The sequence below is a fragment of the Helianthus annuus genome, chromosome 9 (genome assembly GCF_002127325.2).
Source record: "Helianthus annuus cultivar XRQ/B chromosome 9, HanXRQr2.0-SUNRISE, whole genome shotgun sequence".
Classification (NCBI taxonomy): Eukaryota; Viridiplantae; Streptophyta; class Magnoliopsida; order Asterales; family Asteraceae; genus Helianthus; species Helianthus annuus.
The window spans coordinates 184,008,760-184,030,201 of NC_035441.2; the positions used below are offsets into that span (position 1 = coordinate 184,008,760).

Sequence of the window (21,442 nt, forward strand, 5' to 3'; positions counted from 1 at the left end):
TATAAGAAACCAAACACACATTCTAATTAGTCTTATTAAACCTGTATATAACACAATATATAATCATATATAATCAAATACACAAGACAAAAATAAAAATGGTAGAAACAAATTCAGCATGAATAGTAGAACTATAAAAGATATCCAAGAAAATGATTTACATTATACCAAAAATCAAAGTATACCAAAAAGATTACTGCATATACTACTCAAGAATTTCCATGTTGCAGCCAATCTTTTGCACAAACAAGTGCTTCGAGGAACGACGGTTTTAACGAACATCGATATTTATCCATCTTGTTACGGGTCGTAGCGAAAACCGAGTCTTGAAAACTTGTAGAAATCGGAATCGACAATATATCACAAGCCATTTTCGATAAAGTTGGATACTTTCTTCTGTTTAGTTTCCACCAGCCCAAAACATCAAACTCTTGCATCCGAGGTAATACCGATTCTTCTAAGTACTCATCAAGTTCCGGCTTCATGTACTGATGGTTTGCGATTCCTGATATATAAACATCGAAATCAGAAAGGCCGTCACTTGTCGAAAGAAGTATTTCATTTTCAGGAGCCTCGGTTTTCACTGTTTCACAATGAAGACTTGTTTGTTCTTCTTGAAGCGTGTCGGTCGTAAGAGAACAGTTTTCGTCAACGACGAAAGTAGGCGGAGGAAGCATTTGCACAAGATAATCGAGAAACAGTTCATGAACACCGTCGCTCACAGCTTTAATCCAGCGGTCCGCATCTTCATGGTAAATTCTAGCAAAACTGAATTCCACACGCTTCATTTTAAAACGCGGGTCCATAACAACAGCGATCGAAAATACTAAATAGCAGTTGTTCCAGTATTCGTCGAATCTTTCGTGCATTGACCTGGTCAACTTTCTAATAAACGCGTCATCACTCGTCGATGCGTGTTTAAGCTCGAGTTGTATTTTCCACGCCTCATGGAAAAACGCATCTGTCGTTGGATACAACGGGCCCGTTAAAAGATTAGCTGCATCAAGTAACAGTTTCAAGAATGTACAAAGAATGTCAACTTGTTTCCATTCATCCATCGTGAGGGTAATTTGGTAATTTGAGTCGAACGTATCGAAACAAGAAAACACCTCTTTTAACTCACTTGCAGCTACCAACATATGATAAGTTGTGTTCCATTGACTTTGGTCATCGAGTACGAGACTTTTCGTACTCGGTACCTGAAGTCGAAGCTTGAGATCGTTAAATCGTTCTTGCGAAGAATTTACCGTCACCACATACTTAACACTATCACGAACTTTTTTAACGGTTTCCGATAACACCCCTAAAGCATCTTGTGCGAGATGACATAAAACTCGCGCATAACAACTCCCGATCAGGAAGTTATCGTTAAGAACCAACGGATTCTTGACAGACAATAGATTTCTTAAACTTTTTCTTGCGGCTTCGTTTGCAAAAGATTCATCGAGAGTAACCGCAAGTAACTTGTTCTCCAAGTTCCAATTGGTAATACAAGAACAAACAGCTTGATTAAGAGCAGATTCTGAGTCAGGAAACGGTAATAAAACAACCGAAAGAATCCTTCGATGAAGTTTCCAATCATCGTCTATAAACTGGCCCGTTATGAGGACATACGCGACGCTTTGATCTGTGGCCCACGATTCAAGACAGAGGTTAATCCGACCAGCGCTGCTGCTAACGAGATTCAAAACAGTTTGTCTTTCCCGTTGGTATAACGCCAAACAGTCGCTTTCAACGACATGAAGGGGCAAAATGGGAAATTTCGGTTGAAGCGATTTTACACAATTCAAAAAGGCGGGACATTCGACTATGTTAAGTGGATATCCATGCATAATAACCATCTTTGCAATAAGCTGTCTGAACTCATCTTGATAAATGGAAACCGATGTCGATCCTGGAGTGCTTTTACGGCGTTTTCTTGACGGGCTATTGTCATCTTGAGGGCCTGTAATGGCGGGAAGAGAGACGATTGGCGTAGTTTGATCGCTTCTCATATTATTTCTAATCATGGGGCAGATACCCTTTGTAATATGCCGTTTAAGGTGACTAGTCCCGGCTACCTTTTTGCCCGAAATATACGCAAACAGTTTCTTGCATAGCATACAACGGGCCCGGGTACATTCAGATTCAGTATCACTAGTTTCGGTTGTAAAATGTTCCCAAACCATGGATTTCTTCGGTCTACTCTTAATAATCATCTGCTGCGAACCCACATTGGGCGGCTCATTGCTGTTTCTCGGGTTATCCATCGATATATGAATAATGTCTGCAACACACAAATTCTATCATTGCCCAATCATGATCATAAGATAATAACTTGAAAAGAAAAATAACTAATGAAGTGTTTAATAAGAAAGAATCAAACAATTAAATAGTGTCTTCTGTGATGATCTTTAAAAGGGTTTGTAAATTTCTGTTTCTTTAAGGATTTAGATGTAATATGATCCATAAATCATTACAGCAACATATTAAAAACCCTTAAAACGTAAAAAGCACGTATTTTTCATTCAAGAAAGAATCACTGATCAACATAATAAAGAATTAAAGATTAAAAGCAATGAAGAACAGAAAGTGTAGCATGTTCGTCGACATAAGAAGTGAAGAAACATGAACAGAAGTAAGGAAAAAAAGAGAAATTGGGCTTACGGTTTTGGGGGGCTGCGCTTCAACCCTAGCAAGAAGTCCAGATGGGGAAAAGGCTTTGTGGTTTATGGATCCATTTATATTACTCTAGCCCACCGCTGTTTTATTCTAATCTTTAATCACGGCCGTTCAAACAATTATCAACTTTTATCGATTAATAAATATGGATGGGTATTTGTAAATTTAGGGTTAAAAAAATCACAAAGTTTTATTTGGATGCGATTTCGTATATATAACTCCTAACTAATATCATATATTTACTTGTTAAAAAAGATTAATATCAATATACACATTTAGAATACGGCAATTTTATGTTTACGCATTTTATTAGATACTACAATCTATCATAAAATCAATTACAACGAAATATGTCAAAGTTTCACATTTGTTTCTTAACTTTTAAAAACTACACCTATCATTTATGTCCTTCGCTCAACCATTGCATTTGTAGTCTTGTTTACCTTTTAATTACACCAATCATATATGTCTTTCGGCGTTTTTAGTCTTGTTTACCTTTTAACTAAACCAATCATATATGTCTTTCGGTCAATCGTTACGTTTTTAGTCATATTTTACTAACAACACTAGCGGAGCTTCCTTAGGGCCAAGGGGTCCTCGCCCCCTCTGTTTTTTTCTCTTGAAGTGTTAATTTTACCAGAAATCTTTTTGTAGTGTAAAATACTGGATATTGAGAGTCCGTCCCCCTCTCCTGGTTTTTTTGTTCAAAATCCGCCAATGTCTAACATTATTAAGAAAAAACTTTTAGTTTGGTTTTAGGCCGACCTTTTTTTTTTCCTTTTTGCTTAAGTGCACAAAATATGAATCATAACATCCCAAATGCGAAACCTTCCTTTTTTTCTTATCATCCCATCCATGCTAGCCCTTAAGATGATAATGTTAAATATTGTTACATTAAACATAAACATTTTATTAATACAAATCTAAAAATATTGAAATAAACATAGAAAAAAGAGTAAACTGCCATTTTGGTCTATGTGGTTGGGTCACTTTTTTACTTTAGTCCAAAACTCAAACCTTTTGCATTTGGGTCCCTGTGGTTTCAGTTTTATTGTCATTTTAGTCCAAAAATGAAATCAGGTTATATTTTTCTTATAAAATCCTGCTATTTTGTCCTTTTCATCATGGGCAAAATGGTCATTTCTTTTTTATAAATAAATACCAGATTTTATAAGACAAATATGACCTGATTCGCCCCAGAGGAAAATGACAAAATTGCAGGATTTTATAAGACAAATATGACCTGATTTCATTTTTGGACCAAAATGGCAATAAAACTGAAACCACAGGGACCCAGATGCAAAAGGTTTGAGTTTTGGACTAAAATGGCACAAGTGACCAAACCTCAGGGACCAAAATGGCATTTTACTCTAGAAAAAATAAAATACTACTCATCAAGGTTAGGTTTGTGGGTGTTTGGAATATGCTCCACAAGATCCGCATGAAGGGTGTGATGAGTTTTTTTTACAGCATAATTCATTAAGAATGTTATCATTTACTTACTAGTTTCTTGAGGGATCAATTTCATCTTCATGGTATGTCGTCGAACCTTCATTCTTCAAGACTATATATGTAATATAATGCATGCGTGCATTAAATTTATAATTCTGGACGGATGTAGTGCTCGTGCAGAGAGTCAAACTATAACCCACCAAGCTATTAGGACTCCAAAAGCTTGTTCCATGTCCTTTCTTGTCGCTTTAAAAATTATATGTTTATTGTCTTACGGATACACCAATGATTTCACAAAAGTTGGCCAACTGGGTATATCCCATCAGCAAGACCATGAGCAAGATAAAACCCATGATTTACTTACTCCATTGACCTCAAATGGACGCTTTGATACAATCTACTTGACTAATGGTGACTGATTGAGGGCATTGAGGTCGTTGTTGGAACCGACAACACCAAAGAAGTCATGTCAAACCATAACTTTTGGGAGCTTTTGTTTCGAGTGTCTGCTATGTCTTGAAACAATGCACGAACAATGGTAGCGAGAGTTAGAGAGTTATGAGCATTCCATATATAAACTTCATTGTCAGAACTTGATGAGATATTAAATGGACCCACTGTAAAAAAATGTGGATTTAAACAAAAGGGAGAAATGTTAAGATTTGTGTGGAAAAAAAATAAAAAAATTAAAATGATATTGTATATTGTTTTTAAATTAATTAATATCAAATCACCGTTTGAAAGCTTTCAATATGACCAACACCAATATCGGAATCAGATGATTTTCCTAGCTATTGAACACCACAGGACAACGTTTATTCAATGACCAATTGCCACCTATGACAAATAAGAATCAACTTAAGAATTACGCGAAGATTATGTTTACGTGTTTGCAACCACTAAACTTCAACATCAAATTATAAACCTAAAACCAAATTTAAACACTACTTGATCTAATTATGAAATCGATACCTTAAAACCGATAAACTGTAATCTAATGTTTTTACAAAATCACAGTGTGCTCCCAGGTGATGTCGAATGGTTTAAGATGTCTCTAGACATTGTTAAATTAACTGATGCTTTCTAATTAAATTTTAAGCGAGACCAAAAATTATATGCAATCACATACCCGAATACCCGTCTCTAGTATCTTTGGTTTGCCCATCTGATTCGGGCTGGATTGATATTAGTTTTACAACTTTATTTTCATTATTCATGACGAGTCAAAATCGATAATCGCTTCAGAGTACCCAAACCCACTTCGTCATTCACACCGATTTGTTGAGCAGCAGCATATCAGAAATCAGAAATTGAAGCAAAAGATGAGCATGTACGGATTCGACGCGTCTTTCTACGATTACGGGTTTTCCGATCCGGCAATCACCAGGTCCTTCTATGGAAACCCGATTGACTTTGACGACGACCTTTATTTTAGACGACGGCCGCCTGTTATTAGGCAGACGCCTCCAACCGAAACCCTGCCGGAGCAAAAACGTCACGACGGCACTTCTCCGCTTCCTCTAGGCATGGATTGGAGCCTCCCCCCACGTCTCTGGGTACCAATTTCCATCTATTTGTTTATAGACTTTGTTCTTTGTAGTTATAACTGTTAATTTAACATAATATATGCAGGAAGGAAGAAATACTGTCTGGCCCCATGATTCACACAAGAAATGGAGTTACTGTGTCACAGTTCCTTCATGGACTATTGAAGCAGACGGTTCAGACACTGTGGTATAATTTGGGGATTTTTCAATTTAATATAATAATGTGTTAAAAAAACTAGTTTCTCTTTGTATCCGTGTGATTATTTCAATGTTCTCCATGCAGTTTTTCAAAGTTCAGGTTGGTATACAATCACCAGAAGGAATCACCTCAACTCGACAAGTACCAAGAAGATTCAATGAGTTCTTGAAGCTCTATTCTGAGGTTCATTTAGGCTTTTCTGTTCTCTCTATTCATTTAAAGAATATAATTATTTGATATTTAATGTCTTCTTTCAGCTTAAGAAGGAATTCCCTAAGAAAAATTTACCGCCAGCTCCTCCAAAGAGGCTTACGAAAATGAGAAGCAAGACACTTTTGGAAGAGGTGTAAACCGCTTTTTATGTCACCGTTTTCTATGTTTACTTGATAATTCTATGAACTTTGCTATAGTGTCGTTAAAAGGGTCTGTTTGGTTACAGCGACGGTGTGCTTTGGAGGTGTGGATGGAGAAGCTATTGTCGGATGTTAATGTATCTAGAACTGTTTTTGTCGCAATCTTTTTGGAGCTAGAAGCAGCTGCAAGGCAATGTGTGTTTTTATTTCTCTTGATTATTAGCTATTATGTATACACTATATTGTAGTAATTGTACTAACTATTTTGTTGGTATTTCAGCGTGTTCCGAGTTGAATCTGGATGGTTCAGCTGCAACCTCTGTACCGTCAGATCAGTTTCTTTCCAATGCAACTTCTTTAATTGGGAGCAGTTCATCCGTTACGTCTGATCTGGAAAATAGATGTGCTGATGAAACATCTGAAGATCAGAATCATGGTGAACCGAACATGGTACGAGAAAGATCTAGTGATATGCAATGGGATTGGGAAGAACTTACGAGAAAGTGTATGGAATTGGAGCTGAGATTAACAATTGAACAGGTTTTAGTTTTAGTTTTGTCATGTTTCATGTTTAAACACTGTTTTACATTGATTAGAATTGTGAATAAGCATTGTTGACACGTGTCAGGATGCTAGAGCATATGCAGAATCATTTGCAGCAACAATAATCCAGCAGAATGAAATGTTAAGAAAAGAGTTGGATGATGTCAAAAAACAAGTTAAATCGCTTGAAACAAGTCATTCAGAATTAGAGCAGGAGCTTAACAAACGATTGAAAGATAAAGTCGAACTAGAGGTAGGTTGTATTTGGCATTTGGGGATCCTTTAGTTACGACATTAATATGATTTCTAAATTACTGTCTAATTGACCTAATTGTGTGAGTGCGCACCAGAACGAGAAGCAAGAAGGGCGGCTGGAAACGCTCATCAAGGAAACTGTTGAAGCGTGTACCACAATGACCGATGAAACAACGATATCATAAACAAGAAGCAAGAAAGGTGGCTGGAGGCGCTCGTTAAGGAGACTGCTGAAATGTACTACCCTTAATGTATCATATGTAAACAAATGCATAACTTGTTGAATACCAAGCAATAATAATGTGTAACATCTTTATGACCATATCACAAGTTTGGCTTTGCTTTTCGGAATATGAACTGTGAAAATCAACAATTGCATTTGTACCAACAGCAACAAGATAAATCATATTACACATTTAACGGAGGTCTTGTCCTCTAGATTAATGTTTATATGGCAAATGTAACAATATCTAACAATAACATACTTGTTGCTTCATTCTTCATTCATCTATGTTTACATGACAACTGTAACAATATCTAACAACATGTTGCTTCATTCTTCATCCCTCTATCTATGTATCAGTTTTTGTTTTATCAGAAGATGTCCGGATGAAAACGTCCAGGGATCGAGTTGCTTTCTTGAGCTTGCTTTAGGTGCATTGTTAATGCATAGTTATTCACCTGCATATAAACACCATTATAAAATTAAAACTATATAAATTATACTTAATGTAAAATATGTCAAAACATCAATGATGCATATTACATGTAATCAGAATTGGTATAAACAGATATATATATGCACACACACACATTCATACTTTTTCCTAGAGGGGGCAATCTTGACCCAAAGCCTTCCAAATGGGTTAATTTGGGTTGCTTTTAAAATTATATGGGTTGGTTTGGGTAAAACATTTTAACCAAATGGGTCACAATGGGTCACTTGAAATTCCATCTTGTTATTTTCGGGTCAAAGCGGGTCGACAACATTACAGAAATGGGTCGATGTGGGTTAGTGTCTTAAAGAAACGGGGCATGTTTCGGATCGGAATGGGTTTCGAGCCGGCACAAGTATCCGCACGAGACGGGTTACGACACGAAACGAGTTTAGGGTCGGGACGAGTTTCTATACATTTTCCAACCAAAAACGCGAACCGTTTCGACGCGAACCATTTCGACGCGAACCGTTTCGACCCGTAGCATTTCGACGTCGGAATCGTTTCGACGCGAACCGTTTCGACGCGAACCGTTTCGACGTCCGAACCGTTTCGACGTCGGAACCGTTTCGACCCGTAGCATTTCGACGTCGGAACCGTTTCGACGCGAACCGTTTCGACGCGAACCGTTTCGACGCGAACCGTTTCGACGCGAACCGTTTCGAGCGAACCGTTTCGATGCGAACCATTTCGACGCGTACCGTTTCGACGCGAACCGTTTCGACCAGTACAAGCACAACATACATCTCTCGGTATATTCAACGCCCATCTCTCTGTCTTCACAACATCGCTCGCAGCTCAAAGTTCCAGCCGTTTCTGTCGTTTCTCTGTCTTGGCAGCCGTGTTTTAATCGTCACAATAAGCAGATTATCAGTTGATAATCTGCTGCGTTTTGTTCCAGATTTGCGGCAAGTTGCGGACAAGATTACTGCTGTGTTTGGTTCTTTTTACAGCACTGAACAGATTGTTCTTGTGATGTTAGTGTGTTACAGCTTGAATAGCAGTTGCAGCGTTTGAATTTGTTCGAAGTAGATGTACAGATTGTTTTTATAAATAAAGTTTGTGGCTGATATCCTGTTGTTGACATCATGATGATAACTACCATCAAACTCCAAACATTTCCATCTCAATTTTAGTAACAATCGGATTAGCAGCCCATTTCTAGATACATAGTTTCTCCAATTGTTAGTATAATGTTAGATCTATGTGTATGTGTGTATATTGTTACAATCCCCCACAGTTCAATTTAAATCACCAACACTTACACTAACTAAGCTCTTTAATCAACCCGAACCGACCCGGACCCGTTTCAACCCGACAAAATTGCCCCTTGATGTACAATCTCTCTTTTTTTTAAAAAAGAAAAACATTTTTTTAACAAAACTGACCCGACCCGACCCGAAACCCGTTCTGACCCGGACCCGTTTCAACCCGAACCCGTTCTGACCCGAACCCGTTCCGACCCAAACCCGTTCCGACCCGAACCAAAACAACCCCTTTTTTAGTTGACCCGTTTTGACCCGAACCCGTCCTGACCCGAACCCGTTTTGACCCATGACCCAACCCGACCCGACCCAACCCGTTTGCCAGGTCTACTTTTTCCTGATATGTGGATCACCTTAGCTTTGGATAATACTAAACAAAATAACAAAAAGAGAGTCAAAGTTAGAAGCTTGACCTGAAGCGTCCTGATCTGCTCCTGATGCACCATCGCCAACTGCTTTAAATGTTGCACCTCTTGTGCGCTCTCATCGTAATCTTTCTGGCGTTCATGCTGAATAGCTACAGCCCGTTTCAGTATTGTATTTTCCCGTAGAAGACCTTCAATTTGTTCCTTCAGAACCATGTTTTCCTAAAACATATAGTTGGTCAAACACACTAAAAAAAAGTCAACTGTGTGCAAAACACACACGTAGCAGTACCAACCTTTTGAAGGCTTTCTGCAGCAGAACCAACAGAATGTTGGTTTATAGATTTCTCCAAGCTCTCCAGCATGCTCATGGCACGTGATCTAGCATCATCAACACTTGTAGCATTCATCATTTCTGTGACAAATAGTTCAACCCATTCTAAACCACTTTTGGGAGTGTTGGTATGAACTGATGCGTTTTCTGCATTAACGTACTCATCACTAGTGCCTGCAACTGGATTTTGAACTGAGAGAAGAATTATGCCCGTTAGATATGTTTATAGTAAGTCCAAGAATCATAAGAGAATGTCATCGTGTTCATACCTGCATTCCCATCCACGTATCCAATACAAAGTTCATTAAGACTCTTGATGGCAGAGTCTAAATCATTTCCACTCTCTTCTAGAGCTTTCTCCAAAAGCTGAAAGCAAAAAGAAAGTTTTCTTCAATTCATAAGCACTTCAATGTAAAAAAAAGATACCATGTCTTAATCAACATCTGATGCAAAGTTTCAAGAACACAGGGGGTTCACAAGCAGTGCTTTCAATCACAGAATAACAACGGTAATGATTGGACTTCCATACAGATTAAATTCTAGCAACTAAGTCTCAACAAAAAATAAAGTAATGATCTAAAACCAGACACCAACCTCAAATGGCTGTTTGAGGAAAAACTCAACAGTTGATTAAACGTGTGTGTAGGGGGGGGGGGGTGTTATGGAGCAAACCCTAACCTTCAAACGGTCGTTCAATGCAAGCCCTAACCTTCATATGACTGGGTGGGGTAAGGGTATGACGCAAGCCCTAACCTTCATATGGCTGTTCAGTGCAATCTCAAAGCGTTTTTTAAAAACGGTGTGGGATTTGATTGTTACAATTAGAAATTTGCAGCCAAATAATATTCATTTGGGAATGTGAACATCATAATAGCACTAGAAACTTGCAGCTAGGGGTGTTCAAAAAACTCGTGGTTCACAGCTCGCTCGAAACTCGCTCGAAAAAAGCTCGAAGAAAGCTCGGCTCGAAATTGGCTCGGTTGTTAACGAGCCAGCTCGGCTCGGCTCGGTTTGTAAACGAGCCGAGCTCGAGCTTGGTCTGGCTCGGCTCGTGAGCTGGCTCGATAAGGCTTACACCCTTCATTTTTTTGTCCCACATCACTTAGAAAACAAAAACTAAGGGAGTATTTCCCCTATAAAAGAAAGTAAAGATAATGTACAAAGTGAATTAACTATTTATACTTGCATATTTAGCCATATGGTTAAATTAAATGATAATTATGACCCTTAGTCTATGAAGAAATTCATTTTTAAGGGCTTTTTAAGTAGTAAAATTTGCGGTTTTTTGTTAGTTCGAGCTAGATCGAGCCGAGCCGAGCTAGCTCGAATTCTAATCGAGTCGAGTTCGAGCCTCAAATCTCAGCTCGATTTTAAATTCGAGCTTGAGCCGAGCCAGCTCAAACCGAGTTCGAGCCGAACTCGAGCTGGGTCTAGCTCGGCTCGACTCGGCTCGTTTACAGCCCTACTTGCAGCCACCAAGCAGCAAACACTTAACTTGTTCGATCATTTCAAGCATTCTAAATCACAAAAACCGCCCATTGCACTTCCACACATATCATAACTTCTCATCTCGGTTTCTAAATTAATAAAAACAAACTCCATTAATCAAACAACATTAGCCATCTTAGTTCCTAAATACAAACGTGTAAGCAATTAAGCATAACCATCAGCTTATCCATCCTAAAGACTACAAAAAAAGTCAACAACCGGTCTCTTATCAAACAAGTAGTCAAGCACACGCAACACCAACAAATTCACGCAAACTATCAACAACACGGATGAAACAAACAGTTTGTATGCATTAGAAAGGTAAACCAAATCTACAAGCAACCAGCCCGAAAATATCCAAAAATACAAACACATCTACAAAATGAGTACAATTTGAATACGTCTTCCAATTGACAATCAAACATTCATCACTAATTCAACACTTCAAACTTTGAACATGAACTCAGAACAAACCTGCTTATCCATGTTAGGAAACAGAGCCTGAAGCTGGTCAGTAAGAGCGGATACATGCGATGAATTATGAAAAACCGGAAGCCGAACCGGAGAAGTGGAAGAACAACGGAGTTTCTTAGCAACGGGAGGCGATGCAGAGGCCGGTGACGTGGATAATTCTTCGAAGAAGGATCTTTTACCACACACAATCGCAGACATTGTGTGTCAACAGATTAGATGCAGATCCAATACTGTTTTGAGAACGATAATGATGATGAAATTGATATGGAATGTGGAGTTAAATTAGGGTTAGGGTTTTGCGATCGGTGGAGAGAAACGAATTTGGTTTTGATTTGGGGTATTTATAAGGGAAATGGAGGAAGGCGGTGAAAGCGTGTATATGGAGGGCGCGTGTTTGCTTCAATTAGGGGTGACTTTCAAATGGGTCACAAGGTTTCTTGTTTCCTATCCTAAAACCTAACTAAATATATAAATAAATAAATAAAAATTCATCAAGTTATACATAACGATTAAGATAATTAACAAAACTAGCGGATTGGAAACGTAGATAAAAATAAGAAAATCGCAAGAGTTAAAGTTGTTTGATGTTTTAGTTAATGGGCTAAACATGTCATTATTAAAGTGGTGCTAAAGTTGTTTATTGTTAAAGTTGAGGAGCTAAAGTTGTTTTAGTTAAGGGGATAAAGATGTCATTATGAAAGTTGAAGGGCTAAAGTTGCTTATTATTAAAATTGAGGGCTAAAGTTGTTTGATGTAGTTCAGGGACTAAACATGTCATTGTTAAAGTTTAGGGGATAAAGTTGTTTATTATCATAGTTTAGGGGCTAAAAGTGTTTTAGTTAAAGGGCTAAACATGTTATTACCAAAGTTGAGGGCTAAACCTGTCATTATCAAAGTTGAGGGATTAAAGTTGGTTAATGCTAAAGTTGATTGATTTGACGAAATAACATATTATAGTATATATAATAGGCTCCGCGTTTTTCAAAATTATCAATGAATCAAGATGCGACATGTGTCATTTGGTACAATATATTTCAGTCTAGCACAATGACTGTATTACTTTGGCGTAACATATTGGATCTGATCGTCGAATAAATCAACACAGGGTTGTGCATCCTTCTTTTGGCGCAAAAAAAAAAATCTTTTCTTTCTTGGTGTAGGAAAGTTTTTAGTCTCCCAAAACGTGGCAGCCGAGAGAATTGGCTTAAAAGATTTCATTTGTTGCGCCGCAACGCACGGTGTTAACATGTGACGACATGTTATTGGTTGACATTGTCAGAAACTAAAATTATGAAAATTAAATAGCTATTTACCTATTATAAATTAACAACTCTTCGGTGCATAAAGAAGTTGTACTCTCTATGCTTAGGGAGATTTAAAAAAAATAATATTATACTTTTAACCTAATTAACCTTAAATTACTTTGTTTTTTTACTTTTAACCAAAAAGTTTTTAATCTTTTCTAATTTAACCTCACAACTTTTTTACTTTCAACTTTGGTCCCCTATACTTTTCATATTTCGCAAAAATTTCCTTTTACGTTTTGTTCTAAATTTTGCAAGTTAACACAACACAACGTTCGTGTGTGGTTCAACGTTTTTACGTTTAGTTTTACGCTTAGTTCTAAATTTCGCGGGTTAACATAACATGACGTATGTGTATGGTTCAACGTTTTTATGTCGTCTATTTTTTTCGGTTTGATAGTTTTGTCATATTAACAGTAGTCCTACAGGCTTGATGTATCCTACGGGAATCATCTAGCCTACTTACCTTGAAATTGTAATGTCCGACCGGCGATATTTAAATACAGTTTATACAGTCCTTACCTACTTTTTATACATACAGGTATCAAGTTATAGTGTCAATCGGCAATATTATTACTTTTAGAATCTTTTATTCTAAACCCAAGCCTTTAATATCTAAATTGTACGTGAATATGTCATAAGTTAAGGGGTATGGGGCTATGGTTGGGTCATGATTTGCTACATAAGACCATTATTCATGAGTTACACCACCCCTCTCATTGAATCGTGGTGATTCACGTGGATTAAACCGTGACAACCACAACCCTCCAATTTGATAATTTAAGACAAAAACAAATTAAAAAAATAAAGGGGGTAGTGGTTTGGGTCATGACCACACCCTTAGGATAACAGTTTTGAATGGTGGATTAGAGGTGGATGACACGACGCCTATATGGAGGGCCGTGGTGGTCATGACCACACCCTATAGGCTACAACCTAACCACGTTTACGGGATTTCTTTTTTATATTTGGATAAACTTTAAACCATTAACCCATTACCCATCTAATCCATTTTCTCAGTTGGGCCTTTGGGCTTGAGTATCCGGTGTTTGTTCAGTTTTCGTAGGTAAATCCAACATATATTTCAGACAATGGTTCATTTGTTATTAGTACGGCTTCAAACGAACAAAACGTTCAGTGAGCAGTTTGTGAGACGTTTGGCGGGAAGTTCGTTTGTTCGTTCGTATAATAAATGAACAATCACGAACAAGAAATTCCGTTCGTTTAGTTAAACAAACGAACATGAACAAGACCCGTGTTCGTTCATTTATGTTCGTGAACGTTAAGTATCGTGTTCGTTTGTGTTCCATAGTTATTAGGGTTTTAACTTTTAGTTTTTATTTAAGCAACTTTAAAATTCCCACTAATTAATGATTTATTAGATATAGGGTATTACGTGTTAGTCTTACTCTTTACTTCCTGAAAATCCTAGTTAAAAATTGTCGTTCCTGCTCTCATTCCTAGCAGATGTGACGCAACTTCGACCCCTCTCTCATTCCAGTCTCTAATTTAGGGTTTTTGCGCTCGTGTTCTTCGTCATTCTCAGTACAACATAGGGGTGGTTTGTGTTTGTTTTTATTCATGAACACTCGTTTGTGTTTGTTTACCTTCATTTGTGTTCGTCTGTGTTCATGAATGTTCGTTTGTGTTCGTCTATGTTTGCTTACGTCTGATACCTAAAATTAACGAACAGACACAAACAAACGAACAGACACAAACAAACACATCTTTAACAAACGAACACGAACAAAAAATCTTGTTCAGTGAGTGTTCATGAACAATTCGTGAAAACATTATTTCCTTAACAAACGAACACGAACAAGGTTGTGTTCGCGTTTGTTTGGTTTGTTTGCAGCCTTAAGACTTATTAGGCTAAATCTTAATTAAACTAGGAACTGTCAAAAAGCCCAACAAACCATCTGCTTCGTATGTAAGTAATTTAAGGCATATTGTTCAGCCCAACTGTTGAATTGATCAAATTACCAGACCCGAATACCCAAACACAGAATTATGAAGTTTTAACCACCCCATCATTACCAATGGTTTATATTTATAAAGCTGAGATGTGAGTTCAATTAAGGTAATGTATTCACCTCCACAATGCACCCATCAAAGCTATTCTTCAAATGGGCGGAAAAAACACCTAAAACCTAAACCCAAAGCGCTAGTGCAATCTCGCAGGAGCTTAAAAAGACGAATTTCCCCTTCGCCATCCAAGTGTTGCTCTAACATCATGTTCTGCATTATCTCATAACGTACGTTCCTGTTGATCACGACTTAAATAATTTATGATAATGTGGAGTAGACAAATATTGATATATCGGGAACTGAAGGGTAAATTTGGAAATTATTCGCCAAAAGTGTACCAGATCATCTAGGCGAGGCTCCACAAGAACATAAAGTGGTACCCCATTGAGCTTCCAATTACCCTGTTAGAAACAAGAGGTTTATCAAATCATTTATCATCCGTTTTACCACCACAAACAAGTAAACTACCGTAAAAAAAGGCTACCTTCACGAGTGGCAACCCAATAACACAAGCACATTCAACAACCTCAGCTCCAGCACGTTCTAGAAATAAAACACGTTCAAACATTATATTATCGGTCTCATCAACATCAAGTAGTATGATTGCAATTAAAGAGCAAAAAGATGTAACCTCTCGTGTTTACCTAAAAGCCGTATGGCTGCTGAGAGGGTCCCACCGGTAGCCACTAGATCATCTACAATCAAAACGCTCTCACCGGGCTGTACAGCCCCGACATGCATCTCTAGACAATCTGTACCATACTCCAGCACATATGCTTCAGATATAACTTCACCTGCACAATGAAATATCATTCATAATTCTGAGTTTAAACTTATCGAAAAGAAACACGTTAACTTTATTGATTATAGGTGGGAAAAGTTATTAGCGAATAGATCTAATAATAATATGCGAAGCGGAACAAATTTGGCAAACGACAAGATTTATAATTATGGGTACCTGGCAATTTTCTCGGTTTCCGAAGCGGAACAAATTTGGCACCAATAGCTAGTGCAATTGGAGGACCAAATATAAACCCTCTAGCTTCAACTCCTGCGCATTAGAATCTTACAGTGAGAAAAACTCTATCATAAGTAACAAGAAACAAGTTTCAGGACTCCACGTTATAAGCGTTAAACCCACTGTCGCCAAAGCCACCTAAGCAACTTTAGGTGTTAAACACCGAAACGCAGTGGCGGAACCAGAACGATTTAGTTAGGGGGTCATCATAAGCTTATATGATATTCTATACTGGTTCAAATTAGGGGGTCCATCTCTAAGTTTGTTCTTCAAAAACTCAAAATTTATAAATAAAAATTCAAAAAGTTCCGGTGACCGGAGGGTCAACGGACCCTCTTGACCCCCCTCTGGCTCCGCCCCTGCCGAAACGAAGCGCAAAAGGAGGGCGCCAAAGTGCAGCACCACCCCTTAACAGGCATTAGAGGGTAAGGGTGTGGGGTCCACCCCCAATCAACCAATCACACTTTTTTTTGTTTTTTTCTTTTATTTTATTCTTAGTACAGATATTTGAATATGAAATTACATACTGATAAGCTTAATAACCTATGCCTAACAAACAATGAGGGCTAGAAATAGGGTCCACATACTACATTATAAAACATCTAGACAAACTAATCATGGACGTATTGAACCATAGATTATGAACCAACTAGTAAGGTTACTGTACCTGCTAATGACATTTTTGTCGTTATGAATTCGCTTTGTCATTAATCCATATCTAATTGACAGTTATTATAATGTTAATGTCACACTAGACAAGGAAGAACAATCTATGCTAATTAATCTACTTTTTTTTTTTTAAAAAAAAGGGTCCACATTTTATATTGTTTATTCTTAAAAATGGCAAGGTTGCTAGCTGCTAATGACATTCTGTCTCTACAATATCAAAACAAAAATGCTTAGTCAGATAAAGTTTTAAACTTGTCATTGAAAAATAAAAATAAAAAAAGTTTTAAACTTTTACATGTAGAAATTAACCTAATAAATAATAATACACCTGAATGTTAAAAAACCCTAATTTCTGTAAATCTCAGAACAGTATATAAAATAAAAAAAAATATATATATATATTTTGAGTTCAAAATTCTTGAAGAAAAACAAACAGAAGGTGGATTTGTGGGGTTTTCTATTTCTTCCCCTAAATTTCAAAGAAAAATCTTAAATTAACAGAGCATGACTGCATGAAAGTGTAATAAAAAAAGAAAATAATAATAATAATAATAATAATAATAATAATAATAATAATAATAATAATAATAATAATAATAATAGTAATACCAGCAACAAGTGAAATGTTTTTGTCCCTATAACGATCAACAAAGATGTCAATAGTGTATCTGAACGCCTTTGGATCCAACAGAAGCGTTGTGATATCTTGAAACATTATCCCTGCAACAGAAATTCGAGTTTATGGGTCTTGCCACCAAGTGTTCGACGAAAATCCCAAGTGAAAAGACAAGATAAAATACCTGGTTTAGGAAAGTGTGGAACCACTCTTATGGCATCTGATATGGCCTTTATCCTTGGGTCTCCAAACAAACCGTTCTCTTCTGCAAACATATCTCCGTAAATCGGTGATTTTTCAGGCAGAAATCAGCGAGAGTCCGATGGAAAGTGATTCAGTTTCAGTTGCAGTGCTACACTTTCTAGTTTTCTAATTTTCGAGTTGCCTTGTGTGCTATTTATAACCGGATTAACATGTACTTTCCCACGAATGAAAATTATTCTATATAATAACAACTAGGATATAACCCCGTGTATTACACGGGTTGAATAAATAAATTTTATATACTAAATAATAAAACAATATATCTTTAAAAACCTTCTTTATTGCACAAGTTGAATAAATATAATTTATATATTAAATAATAAAAAGTTATATCTATAAGAACAATATTGTACAGGTTGAATAAATGTAATTTTATATACAAAATAAAAAAGTTATATCTTTAAAACTACGTGTATTACACGAGTTGAATAAATGTAATATTGTTTACCAAATAATAAAATAATACATCTTTAAAAAAACCCATTTATTATACGGGTTGAATAAATGTAATTTTATATACCTAATAATAAAAATAATACATCTTTAAAAATATGCGTATTACACGGTTTGAATAAATATAATTTTCTGTACTAAATAATAAAAAAAATATGTATCCTTAAAAAATCTCGTGTATTGTACGAATTGAATAAATCTAATTTCATACATCAAATAATAAAATTACGATTTTGGCCCCTTGATTATATCACTTTTACCCTTTTAGCCCAAAAAAGAATTTTTTAACATCTAAGACTCCAACGTCTTTTTTTCTAACATTTTTGGCCCCTAACGTCTTTTTTAACCCTTTTGACCCCTAACATTTAATGGATGAGGTTAGTGTTAGGGGCCAAAAGGGTTAGAAAAGAAGACGTTGGGGGCTCAGATGTTAAAAAAATGTTTTTTGGGCTAAAAGGGTAAAAGTGATATAACTACAGGGGCCAAAATCATCTAAGCCCCCAACGTCTTTTTTTTCTAACCTTTTTTGCCCCTAACGTCTTTTTTTTTAACCCTTTTGGCCCCTAACATTTAATGGATGAGGTTAGTGTTAGGGGCCAAAAGGGTTAGAAAAGAAGATGTTGGAGGCTCAGATGTTAAAAATTCTTGGGCTAAAAGGGTAAAAGTGATATATAACTTTAAAATAATAATCTATCTATCTATATAATAAAAGAAACCTCTTGAGTGACATATGTCACTTCCTCAGGCACTCTCTAATTATATTTTCCCTCTTAAATTAATCTACTAATTTGATGAGTTTGTTAGTGGCGATAATGATAAAAAAAGATAAAGAGAAAAATGGAGATTATAAAATTTAAATTTCGAAGATAATAATGAGTATGGTTCCATGCATGTAACTGCCATGAAAATAAAAATACGCCTTATTTATTTTTTTCATTTATTTTTTTTTTGGAAAATTAAATAGTATTGTAACAAAAATTTATAATATTTTCAATTAAACCAATTAAAGTTTTTTCTTTCCAATTTAGTCACTCAACTTATAGGTAAAATGTCAATCCTATATATTTTAATGAAACTATTTATAAAGTTGGTTATGTATGGTGTTGAATTGTTATACTAAGTCTCTCAATGGATATGTACATAATTTTATTGAAACACATGTGTTTCTTAATTTATTTGAATGTTTCATCATTATAACCATGATTGTGTGCAGAAGTTTATGTACCAGGTCGTAAATGTTAAAAAAATAAACTTAACAAAATTTAAAATTATCACGCGAATGTTCATTTTCTTAAATACATATCTTGACAAATCTATACGTTAACAAATTACATTATACTTTATTCAATTATTATTTAACCCTTCAATGCATATAGTTTTTAAAACATTATTTTTTTAGTATGAATCATATAACATTACATTTATGTTTTATGTTTGGTTACATTTATGTTTGGTATATAAATGTCTTCACCTTTGTTTTACATTTAGAGAAAATATTTATTATATAGTTTAAATTATTTAACCTGTGTAACACACGGGGAACTAATCTACTTATCTATAAGAGATAATTTGTATAAGTAAATATTAAATGATTACTAATAATTAAATAAATATTATGTTTTCTAATACCATGACATAATATTTATTATTTATATCCGCATATAATTTGTGTAGATCATGGTATTAGAGCCGTAAAGATTTAATAGAAATAAATATTAGGTTACAAATTATAGTAAATAAATATTATGTTTTCTGTTATAAAAGATTAAATTAAAATAATAACTATCTATAAGAGATGCCCTAATATGATGACAAATGTCCCAAAATTGGTTTCTTTTATCATATAGTATAGATTATGAATTTCGAAACTTGTTTAGCTAGGATTTAAGATTCTATTGAAGTTTTAGTTTAACAATAGGTTATTGAATTAATAATAAGATTTTGTATTAGATTAGATTAAATATTATTATTATTTGTATTAGATTAGATTAAATATTATTATATAGTATAGATAAGGGGACAAAACATTGGAACGTACACTTTTCCAAATTTTAAAAAAACAAATGAGGGGATATTGATAGTATTGAATACGTACCGTTTTATTTATTTATTTTTGCTTGAGTTTTGATTTTAAATTTGTTGAAGTTAATAATTTTATTCAATTAAATGAGAGAATGACAAGTGTCCCAAAACAGGTTTCTTTTATTATATAGTATAGATAATATATTTTATCATTAATTAAATAAAAAAATAGAGAAAATGTCAAAGAATAATAACCAAGTTTTAAAAGTGTTATAGTTACCACGAATGAAAATTATTCTATATAATGACAACTAGTATTAAACACCCCCCGCGTTGCGGCGGGGGCGAACACTAATGCCACACTCCTGTCAGCGACCACCGACACTGAAGTTACGGTGTTAATGCGAAGAAATTAAACCGAAACGTAAAACATAGAATAAAATAACTAAGTTGATCTAGAACTCGCGCGTTACGATGAACCCGCATCTATTTTTTTCCCATTTGACAGGTTCATCGTAATCTAAATATAATACATATCATTATCACTATACAAACCATAATGCATACATTACAACAACCATTGCATCAATATGTTGCAAATTATATTTATACAAGATTTTGGCTAAATTAATTAGATTATTATAAATAATAATCATTTACAAATAAAACAACACAACTTTGAATGGATCAAACCGATTGAATATGGTAAGATAATGAAACCATTATTTGATTATGGTACAACCACTTAATCACAATTTACAACCATACATGCATACAAAACATATTGAATTTGGTAAGGTAATGAAACCATTATTATTTGATTAAGGTACAACCACTTAAGCACAACTTACAACCTATATCTGATTAAGGTACGAGTATTTAAGCACAACTTATAACCAAACATGCACACAAATGTTTCAAATTAATAGTATATAAATAATATATTTTATCATTAATTAAATAAAAAATAGAGAAAATGTCAAAGAATAATAACCAAGTTTTAAAAGTGTTATCGTTTTTGTCCCAATTAGATAGCTTAAGATTCAAATCAAGCCATATCCTTTTTTCTGTGTGTCAAGAAAAAAATAGAGCATAAGATGTTGGAATCGGATTATTTTAATATATGAAATTATATTTATTAAAAATAAAAACACTTTAATTACATAAAAAAAGTTACAATCCACGTCATCACTCGACGTTAGCATCAAATAAAAGGAACAAAAGAAACGAAAATCTACATCACCACGGTTACCTATGAAATAGATGAAAAAACCCTTAATTTTAATGAAAAATAAATGTTGAATAACCTGATTGAAACACTTTTTTTTTGAAACCTGAGTGACCTAATTGAAACACTTTTAAAACTTGGTTACTATTCAACAAAGTTACCCCAAATATATACATATTTATCATACA

At 35.3% G+C, this 21,442-nt stretch overlaps 4 protein-coding genes across 5 annotated transcripts; 1 reads left to right on the plus strand and 3 right to left on the minus strand.

Moving 5' to 3' along the window:
- Positions 1 to 93: 93 nt before the first annotated feature.
- LOC110927285 (zinc finger BED domain-containing protein DAYSLEEPER-like) lies at positions 94 to 2,735 on the minus strand. Its single transcript, XM_022170950.2, has 2 exons — positions 2,647 to 2,735; positions 94 to 2,266 (listed from the first exon to the last, which is right to left on the minus strand). Exon 2 carries the CDS (start codon positions 2,247 to 2,249, stop codon positions 210 to 212), a length of 2,040 nt encoding a protein of 679 aa, XP_022026642.1. The 5' UTR covers positions 2,250 to 2,266; positions 2,647 to 2,735; the 3' UTR covers positions 94 to 209.
- Positions 2,736 to 5,193: 2,458 nt separating this feature from the next.
- On the plus strand, positions 5,194 to 7,434 carry LOC110927283 (PX domain-containing protein EREX). Its single transcript, XM_022170947.2, has 8 exons — positions 5,194 to 5,669; positions 5,746 to 5,847; positions 5,944 to 6,042; positions 6,117 to 6,203; positions 6,299 to 6,407; positions 6,493 to 6,752; positions 6,841 to 7,008; positions 7,106 to 7,434. The coding sequence occupies exons 1-8, from the start codon at positions 5,436 to 5,438 to the stop codon at positions 7,193 to 7,195; spliced, it is 1,149 nt and encodes a 382-aa protein (XP_022026639.1). The 5' UTR covers positions 5,194 to 5,435; the 3' UTR covers positions 7,196 to 7,434.
- On the minus strand, positions 7,389 to 12,030 carry LOC110927284. Of its 2 annotated transcripts, none has more exons than XM_022170949.2 (5): positions 11,653 to 12,030; positions 9,960 to 10,056; positions 9,653 to 9,870; positions 9,405 to 9,578; positions 7,389 to 7,691 (listed from the first exon to the last, which is right to left on the minus strand). In XM_022170949.2, exons 1-5 carry the CDS (start codon positions 11,848 to 11,850, stop codon positions 7,605 to 7,607), a joined length of 774 nt encoding a protein of 257 aa, XP_022026641.1. In that variant the 5' UTR covers positions 11,851 to 12,030; the 3' UTR covers positions 7,389 to 7,604. The 2 variants fall into 2 exon arrangements, with proteins under 2 accessions (XP_022026641.1, XP_022026640.1); XM_022170948.2 differs by having other exon boundaries at positions 9,653 to 9,882; positions 11,653 to 12,018.
- A 2,934-nt stretch (positions 12,031 to 14,964) lies between these two features.
- LOC110927282 (adenine phosphoribosyltransferase 2) lies at positions 14,965 to 17,663 on the minus strand. The gene is made up of 7 exons (XM_022170946.2): positions 17,472 to 17,663; positions 17,281 to 17,391; positions 15,943 to 16,035; positions 15,629 to 15,778; positions 15,469 to 15,527; positions 15,323 to 15,385; positions 14,965 to 15,219 (listed from the first exon to the last, which is right to left on the minus strand). The coding sequence occupies exons 1-7, from the start codon at positions 17,560 to 17,562 to the stop codon at positions 15,205 to 15,207; spliced, it is 582 nt and encodes a 193-aa protein (XP_022026638.1). The 5' UTR covers positions 17,563 to 17,663; the 3' UTR covers positions 14,965 to 15,204.
- Positions 17,664 to 21,442: the final 3,779 nt, after the last annotated feature.

Coding starts and splice junctions, on each gene's coding strand:
- LOC110927285 (XM_022170950.2), bottom strand. CDS start 2,249: ATGGATAACCCGAGAAACAGCAATGAGCCGCCCAATGTGGGTTCGCAG.
- LOC110927283 (XM_022170947.2), top strand. CDS start 5,436: ATGAGCATGTACGGATTCGACGCGTCTTTCTACGATTACGGGTTTTCC. Junction 5,670..5,745: donor GCCTCCCCCCACGTCTCTGG/GTACCAATTTCC, acceptor TAATATATGCAG/GAAGGAAGAAATACTGTCTG. Junction 6,204..6,298: donor GCAAGACACTTTTGGAAGAG/GTGTAAACCGCT, acceptor GTTTGGTTACAG/CGACGGTGTGCTTTGGAGGT.
- LOC110927284 (XM_022170948.2), bottom strand. CDS start 11,850: ATGTCTGCGATTGTGTGTGGTAAAAGATCCTTCTTCGAAGAATTATCC. Junction 9,883..9,959: donor ATACGTGGATGGGAATGCAG/GTATGAACACGA, acceptor TTCTTCTCTCAG/TTCAAAATCCAGTTGCAGGC. Junction 7,692..9,404: donor AGCAGATCAGGACGCTTCAG/GTCAAGCTTCTA, acceptor GTTTATATGCAG/GTGAATAACTATGCATTAAC.
- LOC110927282 (XM_022170946.2), bottom strand. CDS start 17,562: ATGTTTGCAGAAGAGAACGGTTTGTTTGGAGACCCAAGGATAAAGGCC. Junction 16,036..17,280: donor AAACATTTCACTTGTTGCTG/GTATTACTATTA, acceptor TCTAATGCGCAG/GAGTTGAAGCTAGAGGGTTT. Junction 15,386..15,468: donor TTGGGTTGCCACTCGTGAAG/GTAGCCTTTTTT, acceptor TGTTTCTAACAG/GGTAATTGGAAGCTCAATGG.